Below are 27,928 nucleotides of genomic sequence, written 5' to 3'. Positions count from 1 at the left end.
GGTGTCTTTGTTCCTTAACTTAGCCTGTTGCATTTGGTTGATCCCTGCATCCCCCCTCAATACATGTAACCCTGACTCCATATCTTTATTTTTTGGATCATAACAGTAAACTTCCTTATACAATTGATATCCCAATTCTTTGAACATCGTGACCAGATCTCTAAAATTGACAAAATTCAAATCCATCGGAAGAAACTTCTCAACCTGACCATACAGATAGACTAACTCACCAGTAGGTGCCCTTGAAAAGTTATCCCATGATGAAACACGAGAACACCAAATACATAAACCATCTGCAAAATTTTTCAATCCACAACACAACACAAAAACAACCCTTATTATCAAAATCTCCAAAATCTCTCTAAACAATACATGACAAATGACTAACCCCACAACTAATCACCTATGACAATCACTTACAATCCCTATCACTCCCATCCTACAACATTGATAACAAATAATGGGAATAAGCAGAATAAATTTAAACATCAATGTACTTATCACTCTCCACGGCAGACGCAGATATAACCACAAAGTTTCAATATGGAACTGCTTTATGGAACAGCAACGACGGCAACACAGAAACGAAGCATTGTATTTTTTGGAGGGAAAAGGTTAGTAGTACTAGAGCTTCTTGTAATTGTTTGTGACTGATATAGGTAGCATTGGCATATCTCATAAGTCATAAGAATCATTTCAAAATATTTTTCGAAACGACGTCGTCTTAGGGTCTAAGGACCACAATGTTCCATAACCTTTTTGCAGTTGATCACGTCAACCCCGTTCACATCATATTGGAGACACGTACCCATTGCTACGTCACATAGACGCCAGATAACCTGAATCCATAACGTGTTGCAAAACAAATTGAACGGAACGACTTATTTGTACGTTTTAAGAAGTCAAGAATCATTTTGTATTTTCTATTTTTGAGGGAATTAAAAATCCACAAATTAAAAACAAGAATCTATTTATCCTTTACCCTAATTTATATATACAAATTTTAATAAATATAAAATAAATTATATTTTTTTATATAAAATTTCCGTAAATATAAATATAAATTATTATTAACTGGCCAAAAATAATATTCTATCCATGTAGCATTGCTCTTAATTTACTAATGGATGCAGTAATCCCCAATTCAACGACATAATTTTCATTTTCAAATAATAATTCTAGCATGCTTTCCTTTAACGATTTAAACTCATACTTGAGAATATATCGACCATGTAATCCAGATTTTTATAATGTAATCCAGTTCCAGAATATGTACATCCTCAAATCTTATTAAAGGAAAGAACTATAGAACTACCGAAAGGCTGTTTGGCCACATACAAAAAAGCGATTGGAGCTTACTACAAAAGATTCGTACATTGTGAAGGCCATCATCCAATAACAATATTTTAAGATCCCAAAACTAACCCCGGGCAGAATTATACAGAGATTGAAAAAGACAAGACTAAATATTCTAGCCATTTCTACTGAGGGAGCACCAAAATAAATTGAACACAGCATCATAAATTTCCTCATTCGATGCTGCCTGTCCTCAACAAAAATAAATAACTGCCCAGCCGAGTCACATTCATCATCATCTGAAAAACAGGGAACTCTTCGTAACTGACTCATTTTTAAGAGGGAGAAAAATTAAAAAAAAAATTCAAAATTTTCAAAGAAATGAAAACAATACCTCCACATGACAGGTTGAAGACATAATGGTAGAACTGCTGTGCAAAGATATGGGAGAAGGATAGAAGTCAACCAAAACCAAAGCCTTCACTGGCCTCATGAATGGCTAGTAACAACCGTTCTTGAAGCTGTTCTTTAGAGGTATACTCAGGAAGGTCTAGTTGATTGAAGCTGTAGAAAGTAATTGGGAAAAGGCAAAAAGAAATTAGGATGGGATGGCCATCTGATTTGTAGCATATGAAAAAGAAAACTGCATACAAAACTCACCATGTATGAGCCGACGGCAATCGATCCGGAGCTCCATATGCCTTGTGAATCTGAAACCTCTGAGGACCAGAGATGCCTTGCAAGGCCTTAAAACCTTCCAAAGGAACCTGATTACCAACAAGCTTACAAACTATAAGTCTATGCCAACAAAAAACAAAACACACAACTACAACAGCACAACCATTTACACCATACTTTTACAAACAAAACAAGAGTAGAGTATGAAAAATTGAAAATTAACAATGTTCACAGTAAATCACCTTTGATGTTCCAGTCACAAATTGCAGAAATCTTGCCATGTCTTCCTTGTTAAAAGTTTTGACCACCTCCCAAAACCATTGAACGACATTTGACGCCACAGTATAGCCAGTATATTCTGTATTGGCCTTCAAGTCTTCCACTGAAAAGAAATTGATGCTTATTAATGCTTAGAAGGATATCAAAGCACACTACATAATTTAACCAATGATGAAAGGCAACTCACAATCAATTTCTGGAAGACCACTGATGAGCAGCTCAAGCTCTTTGTCATTAAAGATGGATATAAGCTCTCTCGGTACTAGTTCAGTAAAACCTTCTAGAAAAGAATTTATTTGTGGACGGATTGCATTTGTCAGAATATGATCAGCAACAAGGTCTACATACTCGTGCTTTGTCTCTTCTGTGACCTTTATGTTCCTTCCTCCAGGTTTAAGCTCGTAGTCAGTGACCTGTTTCACAATATTGAGAGGAAACGAACCAATCAATCAACAATGAGCACATCAGAATCTACCATGGGATAAATAAATATGAATATCACCCAAAAAATCAATAATATAAAAGATGCTTAAAGCTTTGACAAGACTCTAAAGAACAAGTGAAATTTTCCAGCCCTTATGCACAAAAAGAAAATATCATGGACAAAAATAAAATGTTCATTTACCTCGTTCTTCTCATAAAGTATGTGCTTTTCCTCATCAGCATCCATGCTAAATGTCAGGTCAAGAACATCGTTCACATCATTCTGTTATATGCATACAAGGGTAGAACAACTGAGTGATTCATGTAAAAAACAAAGCCACGCAAACGAAATGATATTATAAATAGAAGGGAGCAAGTAGTGTCATCCACAAGGCTACAAAAAAACATGGGGCCGTAAAAGATTATTATCCAGTAGATAATTCATGATTCACTGTTCCATGACCTTTATATTTTACGTGGTGTCTAAGCCTCTAAAGAGAACAAGGACAAAAGAGAGTGAAGATTGTCGATCAACACTCACCTCCAACACCCATTTCAAATTCTTGTAGTAATCAGGATCAACTGCTTCAATATCATGGTATGTCACCTTGACACCCAGTATATGCTTATAGAAAGATCGGGTAAAATAAACATCCAACAGTTGACCATCAAACAAAGCCTTTCCCACCTGCATTTAATATCATAACTGCTGTCAAAGAACCACACAATAACACAAGCCAAATGAAGGCCAGTACAATAAGGGATTCAAAGAAGCGAGGGAATCATTCTGAGATCAATTCCAACCCCCCCCCCCCCCCCTTCCTTCCTTTTTTTCCCCTCGCAAAAAAAAAAAAGGAACAAAATATAAATATCATCAATTTACCACTCGGCCAACAAACTTGAAGTACGAGAGATGTTCAGTCTGATACACAGAGTTAGGGTTTGGCTGGAAAGTTGCATTGTTGCCCACCGTTGTAAAAAGCAAAGCATTCTTGTCAAATATGACCCTTGACAGTAACTGATACCATTCTCTAGTGAGACCACCAGCATCAATACCCTCTTCACCTTGAAATTGCACATTTAATCTCCCCTTGAGATCTTGAGTAGGACGCATCCTTAACTGATTATACGAGTCCTCCAAAATGTAAGCTCTTCTTACGCTTATACGCAGTGGCCCAGACAGGTGTTGGTCATGTTGTTGCCTGATTCTTGAGCGGAAATAGGCTCGCTTATTATCAAAGTCAATAAGCCTTGGTACCTTGAGCATCATGGAAAGTGATTTCTCCAACAATCCAGGATTCTGCCTAACGAAAGCATTTGCAAGTCGACGATGCTTCTCGGCAAACCTTGTAAATGTAACAGTACCATCAAGCCTTCGTTGTGAATCTCCACCAAATTTTACACTCATTGAAGAAGAAGAACCAGTAGACTCTTTGACTTCCCTAGCAGTAGCATTGTCATGGTCTTGCTGCATGATGGCTTCATTAGCTTGTAGCTTTTCACACAAAACAAAGAAAGCCTCGATGAAAGGCAAGAGTCTCTGTGTTCCAGGAGGAAGAGGTGGTGAAGTAGAGGAACCTTGGAGATTATCAGCAACACTTATATTTGACATTGTAGGGGAGAGAGAGCTCTGACCAAGTTGCATCTCAGCTGCACTAATACAATTACTAAGTTCCTGCCACAATGGCTCAAGTGCACTATTCAAGTTCCAAATAGTTGCTAGATCTTCATGCCGATCTGCATCATTCTCGGTTTCTATATCACCAGTACCATTATATGAAATGAGTGAACTCAGAGCTTGCAGCACACGTAGAATGGCAGCACCAGCCATGGAGCCAGCACTCAAGCCAAGCATATTTGTTTTCTGCAAGGTAACAAGCTCACTGACAGCCGAACCTGTCAAGGCATGAGCTGACTCCGAAAGCTCTACAGTGAAGAAGTTTCGATGGGAAGGAACAATGCAGGCCAACTTCTTCAGCACCTCACCAGCAAGCATATACATTTTATCCGAAAGCCTAGAAAAATATATATACGTCAAAACCAGAAACAGGTAGAATATTACTAAGGAATGCAAACTTGCAGACAAGAATTATGAAGATAATCGATGGAAGCCACACAAATGAAGAATCCAAACAAAAAGAAAACAAGTTTTTAAGGTTGGGAACAGTACCCTTCACGACCAAGAAGGCTACACAAATTCCGTAAATCAGCTTGTGGCAATTGCAAGAAGATATTGTACATGTCAACATTTTTCCTCCCATGAGAATGAGATGGATTTGTATCATCTTTCTTATCTTGTTTATTAGAGTCTGAATCAACTGAGGAAGGATCCTTCTCGATATTATCCACGGCTTCATTGACTGGCAAAGTTTGGGTGTTTACCATTCCTTTTTCAGAGACGGATTGACTTTCTAATTTTGATGCTGCAGTATCAACTACAACTTGAATCAGACCCATGACCTGCTCAAGATGTGCAGCGCTGCGTAAAAACAGAGGTCGATTTAACAGCTTCAAAAAGAGGATTAGCGGAACGTCTACAGCCTGAGCTCCAGATGGCTTTGGCGATGGCTCTCCTTCGATAACCTTCTCCTTCCCTTTCTCATTCATCGAAGCCATACTTGAAGAATTTGGAATAACTGATGGGTCAAAGTGAAACAACATCTTTGCAACAGCAGAATGATTGGTAGCCAAATAAGTCAGAATCTCAAGAATTCGGCGGAACACAAGAGGAGGAAGACCTGCAATGAAGGCATAATGAGTGTGATCAGTGCACAGTAGACAATATTATTGAGATTAACACATGAAGTTCCTATCCCTCCCTAGGTGTAAACATTACCATCCAACAATTGAGATCGGCCATAAACTGTATTTGAGTGACAACCATAAAGTCTCTGGGAATTTGATGTTGCCGGTCTACATACAGACCCTTCAGCTTCAGGCTTAATCATATCCAGCAAAAGATAAATAAGAGTCACCCTTGTAATGCTATGTGCACATAAGTTTAACAAGAGCCTCTGCAGAAGACCTTTTCCAAGGGGCTGGCAAAATTGGCACAAATATATTAGCAAGTCACCATAAAAACTGTACATTAGAATTTCTTGTTTTATTTTTAAATAAAGGACGTATATAAAAGAAATGAAGTTACCTGTGCCAATCGCAGAAGTCGGATCAGAGCTTTCAAAGCATTTGCATCAAGTAATGGCTCACCTTCAATCTCCTTCACCTTCAAGTTATCTGTGAGAGCAGATCTCCTCCCTATAGTAACTCCAACACCCCTATCCATCACAGGCCTCCGGTCAAATCCAAGCCCATTTCTCCGATTGTTAAGCCTGTGACTGCCCCCAAAAAGGCTGCGAGCTTGATAATGGCTCATTGCTCGATCCCGTAATATTTGAGCTTCAGCAAGCAATGGAGATGGCAGTGCTGACAAAACTGCTTCGGAAGAAGTTAAAAGAACCTAGTATACAGCAAAATACAAGAATTATAATTCATAATAGAGAATAGAAACTCATTTAAGCTGAAAACAGAAAGAATTAAGACTTCAACCTCTTCACGCAAATCAGCAGGAAAAGTGGCAATTATAGATGCATTATCCATATCAACTGGCTGTCCTTCAGCCTGTTGGGCAACTCTCTGAGCTCTTTGTTGGGCCAAAACTTCTGCTTGAATATCAGGAGGAAGAGCAGCTAGAAACTCGGGATCAATATCATCAGCAGAAGGTGGTGCATAAGCTGGGGGTTGTACAGATTGAGCTTGCTGTGAAGCAAGAACCTCTGCTCGAAGATCTTCAGGAAGAGCCTCCAAAAAGGTAGGATCAATCGTATTAGCACCAGAAGCTTCATTATTGGCACTAGTTTGATCTGCCTGGGTGGCATTAGGGGCAACCTCTGGGTTTTGCGTTGATAAAGGTTGATCGCCCCCCTGTTCAGAAACAGTTGGCTGCTCTGGTTGATTTCCCTCAGCATCAACACCATCCATATTAACATCATCACTAGCATCAATTGATGATAGATGACAATTACCTGGATTAGGTGTCTCCAAATCAGAACCCACTAGATCAATATTAGCAGGATTCCCATCAACAGATGACCCATTGCAGCCCATGGGCACATCTGGCACATTATTGTCCATAGCAGGTATGTCGGCACCCCTTTCGCATTGTACATCAGCATTACAATTTATAGATGAGTCAACAAAAGCTCGATCTGTGGTTGCACACTCACCAGCAGTGACACTTCCTCCAGCTTCTGCGCACTCAACATCAGTTGGCATGATGTTCAGTGAAAGTGGCTGCACTGACATAGGCTCATTTTCTTGCAGGTTTTCACTGATATCTCGAATACCAGAGTCTGCATTTATCTCTTCCACAAAAGGAATACTGCCAACTGCAACGTTGTCTTGCTGAACAGTGGTTCCATTAACATTCTCTTGTTCCTGACCTTCAATCCGCTGACAAGTAGAACCAGTCCCTGCACCCAAAATTGGACCATCATGTGACTGAAGAGTGTCAGATTGCTTCTCTTGCTCTCCAGAATTCTGTAACTGTCGTTCAACAGGACTGCTTGTTGGAGCTGCATTGCTCAATTGAGCTAAGAATTGTTCCTCCACTGCTTGAGCAATGGCAGCTGCTTGAGCACCTCCTTGTGGCTGACCATCATCAGTCCACCTACCATTACCTAGGACTCTTCTTCCAGGAAGGTGCAATGAGCCCATACCCACAGAATAATCAGTCAGGGGAGGAGGTGCTGCACCACCCAGACGATCTCCAAAGAGACTACTTGGCACATGATCATATGGAAGAATAGGAGCATCAAACATGTAGAAGTGGGCCACATCAAGGTTGCCAGATGACAAAGTTTCGGAATCCCTGGAAGCAGAGTTTCCACCTGATGACCACATTGAGAGAACATCCCCAGATGGTGGTGGCCTTACAAGCAAAGGATGTTGAAAACCATTAACTTCAGAAGCAGATCTCTCAAAGGAAGACCTACCTGTCTGCCGGCGCCTTTCAAAACCTTGAAGTCGGAACAGATCATCCACATTGACCCCTTCGAAAGGTTCAGCAGTCACATCTATAAGGCCACCTGTTGTTCCAGGTTGCCCAAGTATCTGCAAGTGATCCAACCCATCAAGAGCTTCCCTCCACCTCACTTCTATTACACGATTCTCATGAAAATCATCATCATCTTCATCAATCATCTCATCATTGTATTCATCTCCCAAGCCAGTATCATCATGATCCTCGACATCAGTATCCGCCAAGGACATCATGCCCCCACCATCTTCAGCTATATCCTCATCTTCATCCTCTCCCTCATCATCATCCTCATCATCGTCACCCTCATCTCCCATATCATCATCTTCATCACCCATATCATCATCTGCCCTATTCTCGACATGAAAAGTCATCTCAATTTGTTCCGGATTGTGCAAGACACCGCCCTCACCCATCTCTTCACGCATAAATTCCATTCCAAGATCCATTGATGGGTTTTGAGCCATTGTCTCCTCCTCTTCTCTTCTCATATCTTGTTCCTCGGTATGATTTGTATTATCCTCAGCATGATCATCACCTTGAGAAGTTTCATTATGATGTTGTGCATTATCCATTCCATCTCTCAGTGCTTCTTGATTGCTCACATTCTGATCATGTGTTCCTGCTACAGGAGCAGAGGGAGCTGTTACTTGATCATCAGGTCTGTCATTTAGACTAGTAGATCTTCTCTTCTCATTCTCATCAGATTTAAAGATTTGTTCACTAGCATTAGCAGCCCGAGTAAGGCCTTCTAAACCTTTCAGTATAAGATTCACAATTTTTGGTGCTTCAGGATGATCTAAATCAACCACTTGCAGGATGCTAGTTAGACACTGAATGATCCCACCATCTATCATGCTTTTTGCGATTTCAGGTGAATATCCAGAACCAGGTAGGCTACCGGATGATGAATTTTTGGACAAAATAGAATATACAAGATCAACTAAAGTAAAAAGCCTTTTATCAGGCAATAAGGTGCTTTTGATTGAATTGCTTTCCAGATTTGAGAAAGATGTCAGCTCTTTAACAAGTTCATTTGTTACTCGCTTGCGCCCTTCACCAGACCGCCCACACAGGACTACCAGGAACCATGAAGCTTTTTCAGACAATTTACCTCTCCAATCATCAGGACCTGCAGACTTTTCAACAGAGAGGGGTAACAAACGGTGCAAAACATGATGGATAATACCACAATGTCCAGCTGGCTGATTGGATCCACGAAATTGACACATTTCAGTATCACGTCTCAGTATAACACCAACTGCATGTCCATACATTAAAAGAATGTCACTCAATAACTTAAGCACAAAAGTCACCTTCACCAGTCCTGTAGATTTTTCAGAATCAGGTTCTAACATCCCTGTCTCTTCAACCTTTGATTTACCCTTCACCTTCAAGGTAGGTTCATCTATATCCATGAGAGTTGAACCACACTCAGATTCTTCCTGTCCTTTCAAGGGCGGGTACTTAAGCACAATCTCAAGAAGCTGATCAATTACTTGAGTGAGATTAACAGGAACCTTTTTGTGGCTCTTCAAACATTTACCAGATCCATCTTGAGACTTGCTTTCAGGAATTCGGACACATTCATTTGAAGATAAACCAACCTCCACACCTGATGCTTTTGATTTTTCCTTTTCTTTTTCTTTTGATAATACAACTACTGCCCTCCCTGCTGATGTCTCTAACTGACAAACTGCAGCTGCAGCTTTCATGAAAACCACGGGATCCCTAGAGATAACAGGTGCCAATGATGTCAAAAATGATCGAGGAGAAACACGCCCAGAATGACGATTTCCACTAAGCGTTTGACGTATCTCCAATTCCATAGCTGTTTGCAATGTTTGTGGATCTTCAAGGAGGTGACGTACTATAGCAGATACAACAGCGTCATACCCCGGAAAAAAGCAATTCTTTGGAAGGTTGAAAAGTGCAGCCAGGCCTCCATTTTCAAGGAACTGTAAAGCTAAAGCATGTGTTTTGGTTAACCGAGCACATAACTGTAAAACAGCCTGCATAACCACAGCAGGTACATGCAGTTTTATCAAGTCACATGCTATATCCAGCAACTTGTGACTCTCATCAATAGATGCAAAGCCAGTAGATTTTCCCAGTATATTCTCCAAATCCATGCCAGGTTCTTTCTCATTCACATTAATGTTATTATCCTTCTGCCCAGCTGTACCGGAAATTTGCAGAGAACCATGGTCACCAGATGAATCAGGCAGGGAGCCAGTTTTGGTTCCTTCAGTGTTTTCAGTTTTTGGTCTCGATTGCAGCATCTGTTCTAATATAAGCAATAAAGCACTGATGCACTTCGGGGCCAGTATCTCTTTCCCTGCCAAGTGTGTGCTGTTGAAGTTTGACAAGATATTTATGATGGTAGATATAATGCCATTCTCAGCTGCAATTTCCCTTGTATTTCCATCCTCAAAAAGAAGCAATGCTATAATATGTGCTAACACACTCAATGCACAGTTATCCTTGGAGAAGTCCAATGGACAAATTTTTAGCTGCTGCAGAAGATAAGATATTACTTTTGGACGGTCTTCGCCTTTGTTCTGACTGCAAAGTGTTACAAGTAAATCTGTCAACTGAAATGCCACTGAATCACTACTCTGAAACAACTTCATTGATGCAGCAAGTATATCATCAACTGGTGGTTTCTTTACACACCCCTCTTCAGTTAGCACATCTGTAGTCTTCTCTGCACTGTCAACTTTAGCAGTTTCAGAACTACTTCCAAGGGAAAGGGCAAGTGCCCGTGCAAGTTCATCATCTTCCTGGACAGGATCATCTGCATGACTAAATAGCCACTCCATGGCCATTTCAACACTATTTGTTTCAACTCTTCTTAGTGCTTCCTCAGCCCTTGCTCTTGAAAAACCCATCTCAACAATAGTGGCAATAGTTGCCTCATCAGGTGGTGGGGGAATAAACCGGTGGTTTGTGCTTCCCATAATGTTGCTACGGTTTCGCTTCACTTCTCCAACACCAGAATATATATGGGTAACAAGTGAAATAATAGACGCAATAAATCCAGGACTACAATTGGAGAACATGGGATGATTCCACACTGGTAGGATCACATCCAGAACCTGAGATTGCAGCATTCTAACAAAAGCTTCTGGGTCTCTAGGAACTGGAAAGAGCCCAATTGACAGGTTTTGAGTAACTGGCTGAAGAACAAGAAGCTCTGCCTGAGATGCTGATGTTGGGGATAACAGTAAAGAAGAGTTTACAAAATACTCAAGCAAGCGGCAGTAGCTTTGTAATGTATCAAGCAGCCATGTGTTATGGGACAGTTTAGTTCCTTCCCCTTTCTTTTCCATGTCAGTATCTGATGATGGGAAAGGACATGGAAGTGTCCAAAGTAACTGACTAGTAGCTTCGAATGTTGTGAGTAACTCTTTGAATGTCTCATGGACATAAAAATTGTTTACCATGGCAGTATAACAACTCCGGCGCCTGCTGTCAAATGTTAGTGCCGCCATATCGTCCACGACCTTCCCAAGATATCTACATTTTACAGAAAGTGACGTCTCAAGTCCGGCAGAAGTAGAGTGCCCAGAAAAACTAAGAGCCCCATGAAAATTCTTAGCTAGGACTGCTCCAAGAGTCTTTGAAGCTGAAGTCAGCGACCCTGAGTCAGCTCTGCGCCGGTTGGGTGAAGTGAATCCTTTTACAAGAGCAGTGAAGAAAGAGCGCAAAGTGGAAGCCAGCTTATTAAGAATCTCCAAAACAAGAACCTCAGGGCTTTTCTTTTTAAGATCTTGGGATGAAGGTGCCTCAAGTGCACTAGAAGATGCTTCAGAATCGATATTTAGAGCTTCTAAGTGACGACCAGTCCTTCCTGCCCGTATACGAGATAACCCATGCCGACTACGACGATGCAAACTGTCTCCAGAACGAACTACAGAAAGAAAATCACGATCTCCACTCCACAGGGAATGTGAACCATTCCTAGCAAAAACTGGATTTGTGTATCTCAGCGTCTGAATATTTGCATCATCATCACTCTCTCTTTCAACAGCAGTAGATGAAGCCACCTGTGATATCTCAGGTTCCGGATCAGTATTCTTCTTTTCATCTTCTTTGGAATCATTACACAAAGATATTTGCCAAATTATTTCTTTATAAGTTTTCCCAATATCTGTCAATACATCAGCATCCGAAGTGCTTAGCTCAGAGACCACTGTAGTTGTTCCCTTCAACAAAAATACGGAAAGAGATAAGACACCTTCAAGGCTAGAAAGATATTTCAACACCTTTGTCTGCTTTGCAGATTCAACTAGAGCTAGCTGAGTTCCTCCCACCAAATCTAAAAGTTCATTAGTAGATTTCAAATGCTCTCTCAAGAAGGAGCACACAGCCCGAGCAAGAGAAACATAATGCTGGGGGGAGAAGTTCTTGAAGGCAACAGATATGCTTTGCCCAACAGAAACAGAAGGAGGCATTAAAGGCAAGGTAAATAACTGGAGAACAGCTTCAATCCCCTTTTTCTCAACAAATATTCGACATGTATCAGCATTCTGAAGAACTGTCTCGAGTAAGCGAGCAACATTATTTACACAATCTGGAAGAAATGACTCGATATTCGTTATTGATGCATCAGGAGATGGCTCACTAAAGTGCTCTGTCCTTTCCACCTTGGTTGAGTCCTTACTATCAGGCAATAACAAATTCTTGTCATCACTATCCATTTCCATAGGAACTGAGGTTGAAGTGGAAGGATCAGGACAAGATGAGGAATCTGCTCCAGAACCAACTTTTGAGATGGTTTCCAGAATCTCAATTAACATGTCCACTCCCGGTCCACGTAATGAAGAAGCATGTCGCATTAATTCATCCAGTCCACTAGACAAAGATGCAGGTGTGTCACCTGTAAGAGCACGCAAATACATTCTAGAAGTGAACACCTTCACGAAACACCTCAATGAATTCCTATCTTTCACAGCCTGGAGACCATTACTATTAAGGCATAAAGCATCCAAACACTGGGGAATGCATGTAATAGCTTCTGCAGAATTGAGAACATCATCCATAATAGCATCCAAGAAGGCAGATGGAAGACCAGCAGCATCCAAGACAGGAAAACAGGTAGGGTCCTTTTGTATCAAGTCACTCATGACAGTTGCTGCAAGCGAGAAAACTCCACCACCAAAATCTTTTGCTCTTCTGAAAATAATAGATAAACAATGAGGCAGAACATTCTCTTCAGATCCATAGATACGGGCAGTATTCCCAGGAGCATACGTTCCCAAAGATATAGCACGCAACAAGGCCTTCATCAGCAATCGACGGTGATAAGAAATTAAGGGTTGAGAACACAAGTGTTGTGTAGCATCTTGCCCAGTTGAAGAATCTTCAACCATTTGTGCACTCCTTCCGCTAGAAACAGAAGTTTCATCAAGATGCTTTCCACCATTTTCTACAAAGGAGACCTCAATCTTTAGGCGAGAGATGGTGTCATCTAAACCACCCAGGTCCCTGAATAATGCAGCAGCTGGATTACTGTAATCCATAAATGCTTCTAAAATGCGCACAGCTTTTTCAACCAGATGCAAGTGCTGCGGATTTGTATCTTTCAGGAGAGGTAGTAGAGTAGGAATAAATCCTGCTTCACGCATGGCAGAGCACCCTGATGATGACGAAACCAGCACAGTGATAAGAGAGAGTAGAGCTTCTGCAAAATGAACTGACCATCGTGGGGTATCACTAATAACAGAATCGATGGCTTTTTGCATCAGGCTAGATAAAATGCCACGGTGCCCACCAGATGTAACTGCAGTCAACACTGAAGGTTGGCGGGAACGATCTTGGCAAAGAGCAGCTAATGAGTGCAAACATAAAATACGAATTTTCTCCAAAACTGCATCCTCATAGCTCAGCAATGATACTAATTCATTGATAAATCCAGGCTCAGCATTGAAGAATGAGACTAAGTCATCAGCATCAGCACATGCTTGAATCAGAACTATAAAAGCATACAGGCGAATGCAAGTATGTTGCTGTCTTGAAGGCAAAGAACCAAAAGCACGAGCAAACCGCAATCTTGTCAATAAAGAAAATCTTAAACTAGCGGGTACGTTATACTCTGTAACTAACTTGTGCAAAAGCTCCAGATCATTTTCCACACATTTGTTGATGTTAGATAAATGAATAATTTGCAACCCTTGGGCAGAGGCTTCAGCTCCCTTGATGTCTCTTTCTGATTCATTTACTGCATAAAACTCAAAATGAAGAGTACAACCCAGTTCCAACGTAGTAGGATCAGGATCACAGCCATTAGGAGTTGCTGATGCAATTAATCCAAGTCCCTCTTCTTTTCCACCCCATCCTTGCGCAAGAGAATACAATTTTGAATTAAAAGAAGCATCTCTTATTGAGTACTTTCCAACTGTTTTCTTCAAAAATGCAGCCAATGTGTCAAGGCTAGCCTCAACCACGTCAGGGTCAGTAGAAGCAAGCAACGCTGAAAGATGTTGCTGCGAATTAAAATAAGCCATAATATCAGTGGTAGGACATGAAACAGTAAATAGTAAGATATCTCTAGCAGGTTATATGATTAGTTTCAACAAAATATTCTAAATCACCACAAGAAAGAGAACATAAAAATATAAAGAAACTCTAAACACACTCAAAAGCGATAAGCCTGCCTTGGCTCTCCTCTGAAGATAACCAAGATATATATATATATATATATATATATATATATATATATATATATATATATATATTGTACGAGGAAGATGTCATACCTCATAAGAACTATAGAAGTGCTTATTTGTGCAATTATCCAAAATTATTCTAATGACGCGAAGAATTTGAAGAACAGCTTCCCTAGGGAAGGGAGGATCAGAGTTCAAAAATTCATCATCAATCTGTAGATCCTTCCTGGGTTTTATGTACTTCTCAAAGAATGAATCAAAATGGTTAAATAGTTCAACCCAGTGATGAAAATCTCCCTGTTCAGAGAAAAAAAATGCCAATGAATCATACACGTCAAAGCAAATATACACATACACATTTAGTAACATAAGAAGAGAAGGCCGTAATGGCACCTTATCAAACTCCCAAATGAAGCCTTTTAAAGGTTCTTCTATCTTCTCAAATGGGACTGAAGTAACAGAATTAATGAAAGATCGAATTTTCGGAGGCTGCAACAAGTCAAAGTAAAAAAGAGAAGTTATTATATCTTCATTGGTTAAATGATGTGTGCATATCTCTCATATTAGAGAAGTGAAACAGTGTATCAACATAACTTCTGCAGAACTCATACACAAATTTAAAGATGACGAAGTACAATGAGCAATAAATTAAGAACACAATTACATATGGAGGACTGTAAGTTGGTTACATCTAGAGCAATAAACACATTTAAGATTTGAAATAAGAGACAGCTTAAGCTAAGTGCATTACCAGGAAAAAGCATATAGCTCAAACACCAAACCTGTTCTCAAAGTATTAGCATGAATTCGCTGGTAATTGCATTGATTATAAATATGGATTTCATCAACATTTCCAAAAATAATAAATAATAAAATGCATCAACAACATGAAGCCTAATATCAATATATAATGCATCTTTGAAGGTGTCACCTACACACTTCAATTTACTCAGCATTATAAGTTAGATACTTAAATATATTTTGATCAACATTAAAATATGGATATTTGTAAGTGCAATGCATTAAGAATTGCAATACTGAGTATTGATGCAAATCAGGCCAACAAATGTAGTTAATTGCTCTTCGCCATATGAAAACAAGAAAAACAACACAAACAAGTGGACAGATGTTGAAGCCATCAATTGTTTGAACACAGTATACAACAAGCAAAGCAAACCCTAACTTTCATGTGTGGTTGTTTCACCAAGACAAATGAATTTACGAATAAAATGTACATGCTCTCGTTCAAGTGTCATTTCTACATTGATTACACTGCAGCAGAAAAAAAAAGGGGGGGGGGGAGAGAAGAACAAGAAGAAGAAATATTCCATCCTATGAAGCACTTAGCAAGTCAAGCCCAACGAACTATCATCACAACAATTGATCACCATAAAATTGTAAATATATAAAAAGTATCGACTTATTTTTCCAGTACTTAATGCCAATGGCAGGGTCCATTGAGCTAAAAAACTCTTCAGATAAAATTTAATCAACAAAACGACCAAATAATCAAAAAGCCTTGCACGTTAACTCTTCAGAAAATAGATCATGTATATCGTGCACGGAAGAGTCATCCAGATTCCAACAAGAATTTCAACAATTTTGTTATGAATGGAGCTTAGAAAAATGTAAAATCCATGCAAAAAACATCTAAATATTCCAAGCCCCAAAAGTAAACATCAGAAACTCAATCAAGAAACAGGAACCACTAAAGCAAATTAACGGGGAACAGAAAAGACACAAACTTTATTAGCCACCAAAAACCACACTGTAGAACAGCTTAAACCTCCCAAAATCAGCTAAAGAAAAAGAGAATGAACATCATAAACCCCAATGAAAAAAAAGACTCAATTGCTAAGAAAAAATCATAAATTTGGGAAAAATGAAAATCAAATACCGGCACAATCAGATAATAGAATCAAAGTAAAAAATAAACAAAATTAAAAAAAAAATCCCCAAAAATAAGGAAAAAGAAAAAAAAAAGGCGCTTACCACTTCAAGTGCCCGCTTTCTCTTGAGCTTCATCTCGGACAGAGCATCGCACAGAGAATAAGAGATTGATTGAGATTGAGGGAGAGGATCAATCGAAATTGATCGTGCAATCAATCAGGAAAAACCCCAATTCCTGAAGGGAGGAATGAGGGAATTGGAGTGATTGTTGGGAGTGAGAGTTGAAAGTAGAGAGAGAAAAAAAGGAGAGAGGGATTTGAGGAGAAAAAAAACCCAAGTGCAAGTGAAGAATGGGAAAAAAGAAGCTCAATAAACAAATATGAAAAAGAAGAAGAAAAAATATAAATAGCGTGGTTTACAATTCCATCTTCACCTATATTTATTGGAGAACCAAACAAATTAATTGTTAATTAATTACTAAATTTTAAATTTTAAATCATCTAAATTTTAAATTTTTATTTGAGGGGATAAGGTGTAATTTTTCATTTTTAAATATTTTTTATATTTTTTAAATTTTATTTATAAAATAAATAATAAAAAATCACACCTTATCCTCAACAAAAAATTAAAATTTAAAGCATTTAAATTCTTTATATTTCATTAAATTTTAATATTATATCAAAACAAACATAATAATTAAGCCCAAAGTCAAATATAAATAAGAATACAATAATTAAGTTTAAAAAAATTAAATGTTGATATTAAAATGAAAAATTGGAATTAATTTATACATGTATATTTTTTATCATAAAAATACATACAATATTTAGTAATTTTCTAAACTTTATTTGATTGATTCAACTCTTTTTATATAATTTAGAAGAATAAAAAATATCAAAATTTAAAAGTGGAAGAAATTTCCTCAAACTCAATCTTAGTTCTTTTATGATAAAACTTCTTTTGGATACATTCTCTTGTCACTAATAATTAAAAATAAATAAACTTAAGAGTTAAGATCTTGTTAAAGATATAATTTTTAAATCATAAAAGTTGGATTCTTAGAGAATTTTCTCAAAAGTTGTATAGATGTATAAATATACAATAAGTATGGATAATAATATTGACAAGATATTGAGTAACTGAATTAGTGTATTATTAGTTGCAGTATTAAATTTTAATAATTATTGCTTTAAAAGATATTTATATAATAATATTTAATTATATAATAAAATGGTATATTTTGGTTATACATTAAAATAATTTTATTTTTAAAAGTTATATATGCGTTGAAAACTTGAGATGGGTTTATTATAACACGTATGTTCGGATGCTTCATGTTTTTTCTTTTGAAAAGAAAAACAAAAATTAATGCAATAATGTAGTTACTTAGGAGTGATTAGAACTTAGAAATGTAGATATGACTGCTTAGGTAATAATAATAATAATAATAATAATAATAATAATAATAATAATAATAATAAATCAATAAATTATAACTCAAATAATATAGTCTTTTTATATTTACTTATTATTTTCAATAAAATAATAATAATAATAATAATTAATGAGTATACAATAATAAATAGAAATGTACTTAACATGATGCTCCCTAGCTAATTTTAGAAAAAAAAAATGTATGATGATAATGATAATTGAATTGATATTTTGGTGAAGATGGTTTTTCTTTCAATTTTTCTTTTTCTTTTCTAGTATACTATACTATTCAACTTTTTCTAATCATGGAAATTAAGTTTCAAGATCTTTATATTTTTATTTGGTGAGTTATATTCTTCTCCTTATATATGAATACATTTTATTTTCTTTAAACTGCCATATTTTAACGAGAGAAATAATTTTATTTCAACTTAAAAATATTTTATAATTTATCTGATCATAACTGATTTAATTGATAATTTTAAACTTTGTGAATTTAATTAATTTATTAAAAAATTATTTTGTACACAAATTTTTAAACCGACATTTAAAAGATTGAAACTCCGAGTTAAGCATGTAATTATAAAAGATAAGCACACTAAATTTATCTTCACAAGGATAAATATATTTTCTCTTCTAGATGTATCTCTCCCATTCCACATTTTACAACTGTTGGCGTTGTTTGTTTCTTATTAATTGTTCAAAAGTTGTATTGTTACTCTTTATGTGTCAATAATTTTTTATTTGTCCAAAAACATATCTAAAAATAAAATAAAATAAAATAAAATAAAACTATTTAGGGTGCATCTTAATTTTGAGATTTGAATTATTCGGTTCATAAACCCATTAAATTAGTTCAGTATGGGGGGTAATTTTGCAACGTGTATGTTAAGGACCCTATAAAAGAAGAGACGAGGAAAACGTATATGCTAAGGAAACTTCTATTCAAACAAAGAAAAAAAAAAGGATTTTTTTTAATTAAAAAATTATCCCTTACCTTAAACAAATCATATTTTGACGAATAAAAAATTATGCTAGGAACATAAGAAAATGACGTAGTGTCAATATCAAAAGATTTCACTATTATTTAATTATCATTAATAATATTTTTAGAATAATTATTGGATTTTTCAATAATTTTATCAGCACAATAATGTACGATAAATACTAAATACTAAATATTTGTCTAAAGCATTTTTATCTTTTCCACATATTGAAATTAAATTTTAACATCAATGCATGCTTCTTGTTATACTATTTAAAAGACATTTTTATAGTAGCTATTAATATTTTGTATTTGTTCAATGAAAGTTAAAATATAATTATTTTATGTGAGGGCAAATTAAATAAATTTATATTAACGTAAGAAAATTAATATCATAAAACATTTTAACTTTCGTCTAAAGAACAATTTGATGTTACTTATCTATTTTGAATTTATTTTTGTTATGAATTTTATACTTTAATACATTTTATACAAATTTCTCATTTCAATCGTATAAAAAAATATGTATGATATAGTCTAAATCAAATGTAAAATACAGGAAAAAAACTTAAATAGGTATTAGTTAAATTTAATCAAATTAAATTGGAATAGTGAATAACTAACTAGTATAATTATTCGGAGTTTGAATTTGTATATAATAATTTATTGGCTAACAACAAACTTTTAAATAGAATTTTGAACTAAGATAAATTAGTTTTTAGTCTGTCGAATTAGAAAATAATATCGAAACAAAAAAAAAATTGAATTCTCTCAATTTTAAATTTTCATTTTAGAGGATAAAATGTGATTTCTCACCCTTAAATGATTTTTCTCTTATATGTTTTTGTGTCCTACCTATAAAATAAATTTTAAGAAATTATACTTTACTTTCTAAAATGAAATTCAAAATTTAGATTAGAGGACCCAAATCCAAAAAGAGTTACATATAAGTCTTTTTGGCTTACAAGTCTTACAAGTTAGGCCAAGTCTAACAAAAATTGCATTCACCATTATGGAAGACACTTCTTTTTAACGCTCGTCCTTCTCCTCATCCTATTCCTTCTTCTTCTCCTCCTCCTTTTTTTTGTATTTCTCTTCTTTTTTCTTCGCGTGTTCAATTTTCATTGTTATTTTTTTATTACTATTGTTATTGCTGCATTTTTTCCTCCTCCTCTTTCTATTAATTTTGTAACATTACGTGTTTTTTTCTTCTTTATTTAATTTTTTCTCTCAAGAATAACTATAAGAAAACGAAATAAGAAGATGAGGAAGAAGAAGCAGTAGAAGATAAAGAGAAGGAAGAAAAATAGTTTTGAATTATGCAGAACTTATCAGAATAAAAATACACCCAAATATCTTTGGTTACACCTAAATTTGCTACAAATACAAAAAAATATTTTATCTAATGCTGCATTTTTCTTCTTCTTTTTTTTCTTATTTCTTTCTTTCTTTTAGTTAAATGAATGTAAGTTCATCCCCTCTTGAGTAATTTTGCAGCATTATGTGTTTCTTCTTTTTCTTTGTTTGATTTTTTTGTTTTTATTCTTGTTAAGGTAAAATAAAAAGGAAAAGATGAATAAGAAAAAAAATGGTGATGATGATAAAAAAAGAAACAGTAGAAAATGAGAAGGAAGAAGATGAAGATATTTTGAATTATGCAAAACTTATCAGAATAAAAATACACCTAAATATCTTCGTGTTATATCTAAATATATTTGTGCTACATCCAAATTTGCTGCAGAAAAATATTTCCTCTAATGCTATATTTTTCTTCTAAATTGAACCACATCTTAGCCGCTTGATTGGATTTAAAACAATAATCAATTTCATTCTGGTTTAGTTGACAATCTCAACCTGAATTATTTATTATCTTCAACAATGAGATAACTGATGATGAAGGAGAAAGAGAAAAAGAAAAAGAAAAAAAAAAGAAATTTCAATAAAAACAAAAAAAAGAAAGAAAGAGGAAGAAGATGAGAAGGAATAGATGGTGTTGACGATGATGATAACGAGAGAAAAAAAATTAAAAAAAAAAAAGAAAAAACACAAAAAAAAACGCGAAAACACGTAAATATAAATGACTTGTATAAAAAACATGCTTCTACATAAAGAATAACTCATCAAAAAAAGGCATTGGTTGAATTTACAGTAAATTGGTGTTAATTGGATTTAATCAATCTTAAAAAAGATCCAATGAATACCAACTTTTATAATTGAAAATAAGTCTCTTTTCTTTACCTTTCCCCCGCTTTTCCCAGAAGCCGAAAACGGTGCGTTTCGAGTTTCATCAAAAGTCAAAACCCTCCCCCATTTTACACACATCAATTATCATCATCTTTATTCTCACTCTCCTTACTCCTTTGTCCACACTTGGAGCGTCGCCGTTTACTACATTCTACGGTGAGTTTTTCTCTATTTGATTTTGTATGCTTCACTATTCATAATGTGACGTTTTCTCCATGAAGCGTGCTGTTGGATTGTTAGCTCATGCTAATTCAAGCTGGAAAAAAATGTGATTTATGAATTTCAAATTCGAAATGTTATTCTTTCTTAATTGATTTCCTGATTTTTCCTACAGAAAATAATTTCAGCTGTGAAGTGCTAATGTGCTATGACTATGACCCATTTTTTATTCATTTTCAGCGTGGATATTAGTTTTATACAGGATACTCTGTTTTGAGCTAAACACTTTGGTTCTGTGATTCGTTTTGGGTTTGTTTATTTTGCAGTTTTCGTTCTTGGTGCTAACTTTTGGAGATCAACAGAATGGCGTTATTTGTTTCTACCGAATGTTTCCTTCCTACCCATCAATCTCAGCTTGGATTTGTGCATCATGAGGCTCAAGATCGTTCTTTTTGTGGCAATAGCATCGTAAACTTTCAAGGTGCCTCTAAAACTCCACAGTCTCTCTCATTTGCGGGTTCCCTACGAGGTGGTGTTCTTTGTTCCTTTGACTATTTTAATGATTTCTGTATTGTGATAAATATAAGGAAGAATCCAATTTGTTTATTCTTGCTGGTTGGAATATTAATTATGTAGATTGGCTTCTTAATTTTGATTCAGATATTAAGCCTCAAGTTGCTGTTCGGAGAAAGGGTCGATCATCCTCTGTCCAGACGGCTGCTGTGCGGCATCTGACTGGTTCTGTTACCAAAACGCAGGGACTTCGTTTTGCTGTGGTGAGTAAATAAGTAATCCACAATGTTAATGCTAAGATGTCTTCGTTACAAATCTGTTGTTAAGTGCCTTTGAATGAATCAAACATTAGGAGAGAGTAAATGAAAGACCTTGCCTTAGGGTATCTTGCATTCCTGAAGTTTTGATTTAATGAATAAATTCATTAGTTTGGACATAGTAGAGGAGAGAAGATGGATAATTATAGTGGCAGAAGAAGTCGATACTCCAATTCTAAGCTTTATGGTGATTGACTAAGGTTTTGAATACAATGGAAATACCAAGAACAAGAAAAAAGAATTTCAAATGGAGAATGGTTGAGGGCAGATAAATAATAAGAAGGGAGGAGTTGTGTAGTAGCAGAGAAACAAAGATTACTTAGCCATGAAACTTCCCAAGAGCCACCCCAATACCTGAGAGTTCATGAAGTTTATCTTTGGTATAGAGGATGCCACCACCCCAAGCCTAGAATATCAAAGAAAAATAAGTAGCAAAGGCTAACAATGGGATGCTAGATAACAAGAGGCTTGGATGGGAGTAATTCTACCTCCTAATAAAAGAAACACCCTTCCTCAACTTTTTTAAAAAGTTTTCATGATTGTAGTCATTAGTATTTTCGTTTTATGCTTCTTTGCTCAATTCTAATTTGTACTTTTAGGTTGTTGCACGGTTTAATGAAATTGTTACAAAGCCGCTATTGGAGGGAGCTTTGGGTACTTTCAAAAATTATTCAGTTAAAGACGAGGACATTGATGTTAGTAAGCTATCTTATTTAAAACTTCATGGAATTCTTCTTAGTATCGTTTGATTCGATCTCTAAAATTTATTTTGTTTTACATTTTCCCTTGTGTTTCTCTATGGTTTTGAGTTCAAATTTTTTTTTTCCAATTTCTTTAAAATTTATTTCGTTTGTGCATGCTTTCTGTAGTAATCTAAAATGAAACGTTGCCCTTTTCCATTTTCCTTGCTCTGATATGTCCTATCCTTAATTTGAAAGCATTTATCATTTTCTACCCTTAATGAAATATTTTTCTATTTACTTCATCTATGCATGTCTAACTTGGTGTGTTTGTTATCATATTATGTTGACATCAATATATTCAAAAAAAAATGTTAGTTGCAGTACATAAGTTGTGATAGATGTAAGTTGTTCTGACCCACAAGAAGTCCCTGTTTCCGGATTACAAATAACCCATTCTTTTTGAAATGCTATGCTAGTGCTTAGATTGTACTAAATAAATCATAAGAGCAAAGGGAGTCATTTTTTCTGTTCAGTCTGTTAGAAATTTCAGTGTTCCTATCTTTTGGGGTGAATTTTGACTGAAACTTTGTTTGTTTCCCTTCTCCCTTAGGTTGTGTGGGTTCCTGGCAGTTTTGAAATTGGTGTTGTTGCGGCAAGACTGGGAAAATCAGGCAAATATCATGCAGTTGTATGCATAGGAGCTGTGGTATGATAAATATATACAAATCTACAAATATATGAAAACTTTTAATAGTCTTTATTTTTTAATTTTTAATATTCTGTAGTTCTGTTGTGACCAATATTTGCTGTTAACAGGTAAGAGGAGATACAACCCATTATGATGCAGTTGCTAACTCTGCAGCATCTGGAGTGCTTTCAGCTAGTCTCAACTCAGGTTGTTTTCTGTTAATGTCAATTGTAATATTCAGATACAAACAGATCATGTTTGAGTATTCAACTGGCATGTTGATCCTTCAAATGTTGAGTAGAATTTAGGTTGGAAAGAGACTGTTAAAATGTGAGGGTTACATCAAACGCCTTAGTAAATTCACTTCACTTGGTCCTCACTAAGCAAAAAATTGACACTTTTAATTTAATGCAAGCTTGTTCAGTCCTAATATAGATGAGAAGGATTGAGGCCCCTTGCCCATGTCCTTTTTTATTTGGGATGTAAATTACGATTGTCAGTTATTGTTGTTCGGCTACTTTTTTTTTGGCATTAATATGCAACTTGCAAATTGATGCATTTTGGGGTGACTGCAGGTGTTCCATGCATTTTTGGCGTCCTAACTTGTGAAGATATGGATCAGGTAAACTTAGGCTGTACCGTTTGTTTAGCTTAGAAATTTTCTGTTTTGCTAATGATTATTATCATTTAGCTTTTTTTATTCTTTCTGCCGACTGCAGGCCCTGAATCGTGCTGGTGGAAAATCTGGGAATAAGGGTGCTGAGGCCGCACTGACTGCTGTAAGTTTATAGCTTTCATAATATAATTTTATTATGCAATAATCATCTATTTTTTTTATATAAAGCTATGTCTTGTTAGTTGTTTATGGCATCGTACATTACGTCACCCACTGACGACACCCTAGTATGTGTGCTTTGAGATTTAGGAAGGGTGTGTGGGGCATGTTAGTTAGGAATTTCCGGTTTAACCTAGAGCTTCAACTAGCTTTGGGATAAACTGGTAATTATAGAAGTGCATCAAGTTAATCCAAGCCTACACAATCAAAGCATAAATAAATTCTCATTCTAAATTGATGGATAAGTATTATGCAACTTACTCAATGTGGTTGTAGTGAATCATGAATTCGAAGTGGGACAATAATTATCCAGAGATTGCAAACATTCTCAATTATTCATGACCTTAGTAAAGATCTAAGCAGCATTGGTTGAGTTACAACTTACAAGCTTATTGGTTGAAAAAATGTCATTTACCAATTTGTTTGGCTGCTTGTAAAGTTTGCAGGCTTTTAAGTAGTTATTTTGAGTAACGTGTCATGAATTGTGTGATACAGATTGAGATGGCATCTTTGTTTGAGCACCATCTGAAGTAGTCACAAGGCTCGTTACCAATCTTGTAACTGTTCATCTCAGGCTACTCTATCATATATTCTTAGCCTATTACAGGCCACAACGAGCAGAAGATGATTCAAACTCCATTTTGGTTTTAAAAAATTAATATCTACATGGGCATGCTGTTAAGTTGAATAACCGGGAATCAATTTTATGCCGCTATACATTAACATTTATTTCTATTATCCCCCCTCCCCTTCGTTTTTTTTCCCCTTCTCTTTTCTCTCACATTTTGGTTGAACATTTTTCTGTTGTTAATTCCATGAGGAATAATAAAAAGGAAGCAGTTTTGTAATTAAAAATAGAGTTTTGTTGTCTCTCAAAATATTTGCTTAAAAGTTAAGACTCGTTTAGTACGGAAACCATATCTAGAAGAGTTGACTTAGCAGAGCAACTTGGATTTGGGAAACAAACAACGAAAGGTTATCTTTTTTCTTAGGTATGTGCTGGATCCCATTGTCTAATTCACTGGAAAAATTGCTCCAGATTCAAACAATTTGCAAGGTGGAATCATCATTAATCTGACTAATCATTCTTTTTTTTTTTTTGGTGTCTAAGAAATTTGACTAGTCCTTTGATAGACACTTTGAATAGGGACTTTTAAGTGAAAGAATAGTTAAAACTCAATTTTTTTTTCAGTTATTATGATGCAAAATAAAATAGATTCTGAAAGATTATTGTTATTATCCTATTTTTTATCAAAAACTTATGCGGATAGAAAAAGAAAATATAAATGGTTATATTTTTAATATTTTTTTTTAAGCAAGAGTTTTTCTTTAGGTTTGTTTGATTTTTTGTATAAATTTTTTTATTTGTTTTATGTTTTTTTTTTCTTTTGAAATATTATGATATCATTTTTTCTAAAGTTTAAGCTGATAGGAAGAGACAACATGAATAGTTACATGATATATTACTAATATTTATAAAATTTTCCTCTTCAAATAGTTCTCACTTATAATCTTTTGGTTAGTAATAATATAGATGCCAATGAAATGTCTTTTATTATAGTCTGTTTGGAAGAGAAACTGAAATTGAGTGACAAATACTAGAAGAATGAGACGGAAAAATAGAAATTAAATTAAGTTTCTATATTATATTTAATATAAAATATATTAGACTGAGTTATATTTCAATATCATGTTTGATTTAAAATAAATATGAAACTGAGGGATAGATTTGAGATTTGAAAAGTCAAATAAAAATATTTTTAAAAATAAATATTAAGATTTTAGTCTTTGTCTCAAATTTTTATTTTTTGTGTCTTTATTTTTTAGATTTATTAAAGGGATTGAAATTTTGTGTCCCACGATTGAAATTTTAGTTTTAATTTAATATCACCAAGCACAATATTCAGTTCTAATTTCAGAAAACAAACGCAGCTTTAACAAAGTTAATTATGTTGTTAATCGCTATTTCGGTTAGTCTTTATCTTAAAATTTTGCGTCGAAAATATACTAGACTAAATATACTTTGCTATGAGAATGAAATTGGTAGGAAAAAAAAGATAATAATAAGAGAAAAATGATATTTTTTGTTTAAAGTTTAAATTTTGATGAGAATAAAAATAAGATGAATTAAAGTACTTGGGATAAATATAAACATTTTTAATGATAGAGACAAAAGTAAAAATTAACTCATATTAAGATTTAAAATAGCATTTTATCTATAATAATATAATTTGAAAATGAATTTAATTTTAATGTATTATTAGTATATTTTATACAGTTATTTAATTATATAAATTTTTTTATGAGTATTTGCGTCGTAAACGTGAAGAAAGAATATGCCTTTTTAAGTTTTAACAATAATGATTCTTTTAGTTAATACTCTCCTAGTTTTACATTAAAAATTATAATTACAAATAATTTTTTTTTCTTTTTCGTTGACTATTATAAATACAAATTTGATGAGATGTAAAGCATAGTAAGTAGTTTCTGTTCAAAAGACTATTAAATAAATAAATAAAGACATCACCTTGTACGTCTTGTAACAAATTGACTCTCTTACTATTAAATAAGAATTGTGGAGATAATTACTCATCTTTTAATTTGGGGGAACAAAAAAACAAACATTATTGTTATTTTCAAGGATTAGAATAACATTATATTGTAAACTGCACGTGAAACTAAACTAATCAACTTGGAATTATCTAAAATTTAACTAAGCGGCATAACAAAAGACAAATATGGATGATGGCTTGAATAAGAAGATAAGGGTAGACTTGTGGGATAAGGAATTATATACAGATGAAGCCAAAACCAGTTAGCAATTCCAATTCAATTCTGCAACATTGCAACCTTCCTCACTTGAATTTGTCCATTTGTTGACCAAAACTCCATCCATTTAAAAAAAAAAAAGTTCTATCAACAGATATTTAAGTCTTCGAAGATTTAAAAATACATTTAAGTATTTGATTTTTTCAAAATTTAGATATATTGATCCTTCATGTTCACTTGGATCTATCAAACTCAATGAAAAAATTAAATATGACTCTTGTTGTACTGATTTGGTTGATACAGATACACACGTAAAAAAATTTTTAAAATTAGACATAAAAATCGATATGTCCAGATTTTGAAGACATCAGAGACTTAAATATATTTTTAAATTTGTAGGGATTTAAATGTTTGTAAACAAAAAAATCAGGCATCTGATTTGTCTTTTTTTTTTTTCTTAAATTTAAAACAAAAGGGGTGCAACTTTGGGTTGAATAAAATATTACAACAAAAGATTAGTTATGATATAGTGATGATGATAATAAAATTTATGCTGTCATTAGATCAAATGTAGAGTGTTTTTGTTCACACATCATCTTTAAAATTTTCTTCTCAACCTCTAATCATTATAAACACAAATCTCTAGGAATTCTTCCCTTATTGGAAATCTATTTATAAGAGTTTTTATTCCTAAGTTAATTATAGTCAAAGTTACTCTTAGTAGTTAATTTACCAAGTAAACCATACCTTGTGACTACTCAATCACATCACTTTCTGAAACCTCTTCTATTCAACCTTACTGAATATTTGAAACCTGCTTCATGAATCAAGACAACTATGATGGAAAGCTTCACACACACACACACACACACACACACTCTTTCACAACAACTCCATGCAAAGTGATCAATAATTCATCTGCAGCCATATAATATATAGTTACTCAACTTTAAATTATGCTATTTGCTTGTAGACAAAGAGTATGATCTTATCTTCACAATTTTAGTTATCATATCAATAAAATATAAT

General features: G+C 34.8%; 2 protein-coding genes across 4 annotated transcripts; one reads left to right on the top strand and one right to left on the bottom strand.

Moving 5' to 3' along the window:
* Positions 1-1,222: 1,222 nt before the first annotated feature.
* LOC112792417 (E3 ubiquitin-protein ligase UPL1) lies at positions 1,223-16,684 on the bottom strand. The gene is made up of 15 exons (XM_025835655.3): positions 16,375-16,684; positions 14,776-14,871; positions 14,473-14,679; positions 6,223-14,199; positions 5,822-6,133; positions 5,513-5,714; positions 4,847-5,414; positions 3,560-4,691; positions 3,218-3,364; positions 2,879-2,959; positions 2,441-2,666; positions 2,217-2,356; positions 1,957-2,063; positions 1,691-1,860; positions 1,223-1,595 (listed from the first exon to the last, which is right to left on the bottom strand). Exons 1-14 carry the CDS (start codon positions 16,405-16,407, stop codon positions 1,758-1,760), a joined length of 11,331 nt encoding a protein of 3,776 aa, XP_025691440.1. The 5' UTR covers positions 16,408-16,684; the 3' UTR covers positions 1,223-1,595; positions 1,691-1,757.
* Positions 16,685-20,890: 4,206 nt separating this feature from the next.
* LOC112792416 (6,7-dimethyl-8-ribityllumazine synthase, chloroplastic) lies at positions 20,891-24,985 on the top strand. Of its 3 annotated transcripts, none has more exons than XM_025835653.3 (9): positions 20,891-21,091; positions 21,421-21,623; positions 21,755-21,870; positions 22,524-22,619; positions 23,218-23,313; positions 23,424-23,502; positions 23,871-23,917; positions 24,015-24,074; positions 24,626-24,985. In XM_025835653.3, the coding sequence occupies exons 2-9, from the start codon at positions 21,458-21,460 to the stop codon at positions 24,662-24,664; spliced, it is 699 nt and encodes a 232-aa protein (XP_025691438.1). In that variant the 5' UTR covers positions 20,891-21,091; positions 21,421-21,457; the 3' UTR covers positions 24,665-24,985. The 3 variants fall into 3 exon arrangements, with proteins under 3 accessions (XP_025691438.1, XP_029153158.1, XP_025691439.1); XM_025835654.3 differs by lacking the exon at positions 20,891-21,091 and adding an exon at positions 21,096-21,203; XM_029297325.2 differs by lacking the exon at positions 22,524-22,619 and having other exon boundaries at positions 20,921-21,091.
* Positions 24,986-27,928: the final 2,943 nt, after the last annotated feature.

This window comes from Arachis hypogaea, chromosome 13, assembly GCF_003086295.3.
Source record: "Arachis hypogaea cultivar Tifrunner chromosome 13, arahy.Tifrunner.gnm2.J5K5, whole genome shotgun sequence".
Classification (NCBI taxonomy): Eukaryota; Viridiplantae; Streptophyta; class Magnoliopsida; order Fabales; family Fabaceae; genus Arachis; species Arachis hypogaea.
The sequence above is the reverse complement of the archived record's forward strand: the minus strand, read 5'-3'. Positions and strand labels throughout refer to the sequence as shown.

Coding starts and splice junctions, on each gene's coding strand:
- LOC112792416 (XM_025835653.3), top strand. CDS start 21,458: ATGGCGTTATTTGTTTCTACCGAATGTTTCCTTCCTACCCATCAATCT. Junction 21,871..22,523: donor AGGGACTTCGTTTTGCTGTG/GTGAGTAAATAA, acceptor TTGTACTTTTAG/GTTGTTGCACGGTTTAATGA. Junction 23,314..23,423: donor TTGTATGCATAGGAGCTGTG/GTATGATAAATA, acceptor TGCTGTTAACAG/GTAAGAGGAGATACAACCCA.
- LOC112792417 (XM_025835655.3), bottom strand. CDS start 16,407: ATGAAGCTCAAGAGAAAGCGGGCACTTGAAGTG. Junction 4,692..4,846: donor AGCCTTCTTGGTCGTGAAGG/GTACTGTTCCCA, acceptor ATATTTTTCTAG/GCTTTCGGATAAAATGTATA. Junction 2,357..2,440: donor TGGTCTTCCAGAAATTGATT/GTGAGTTGCCTT, acceptor ATTTCTTTTCAG/TGGAAGACTTGAAGGCCAAT.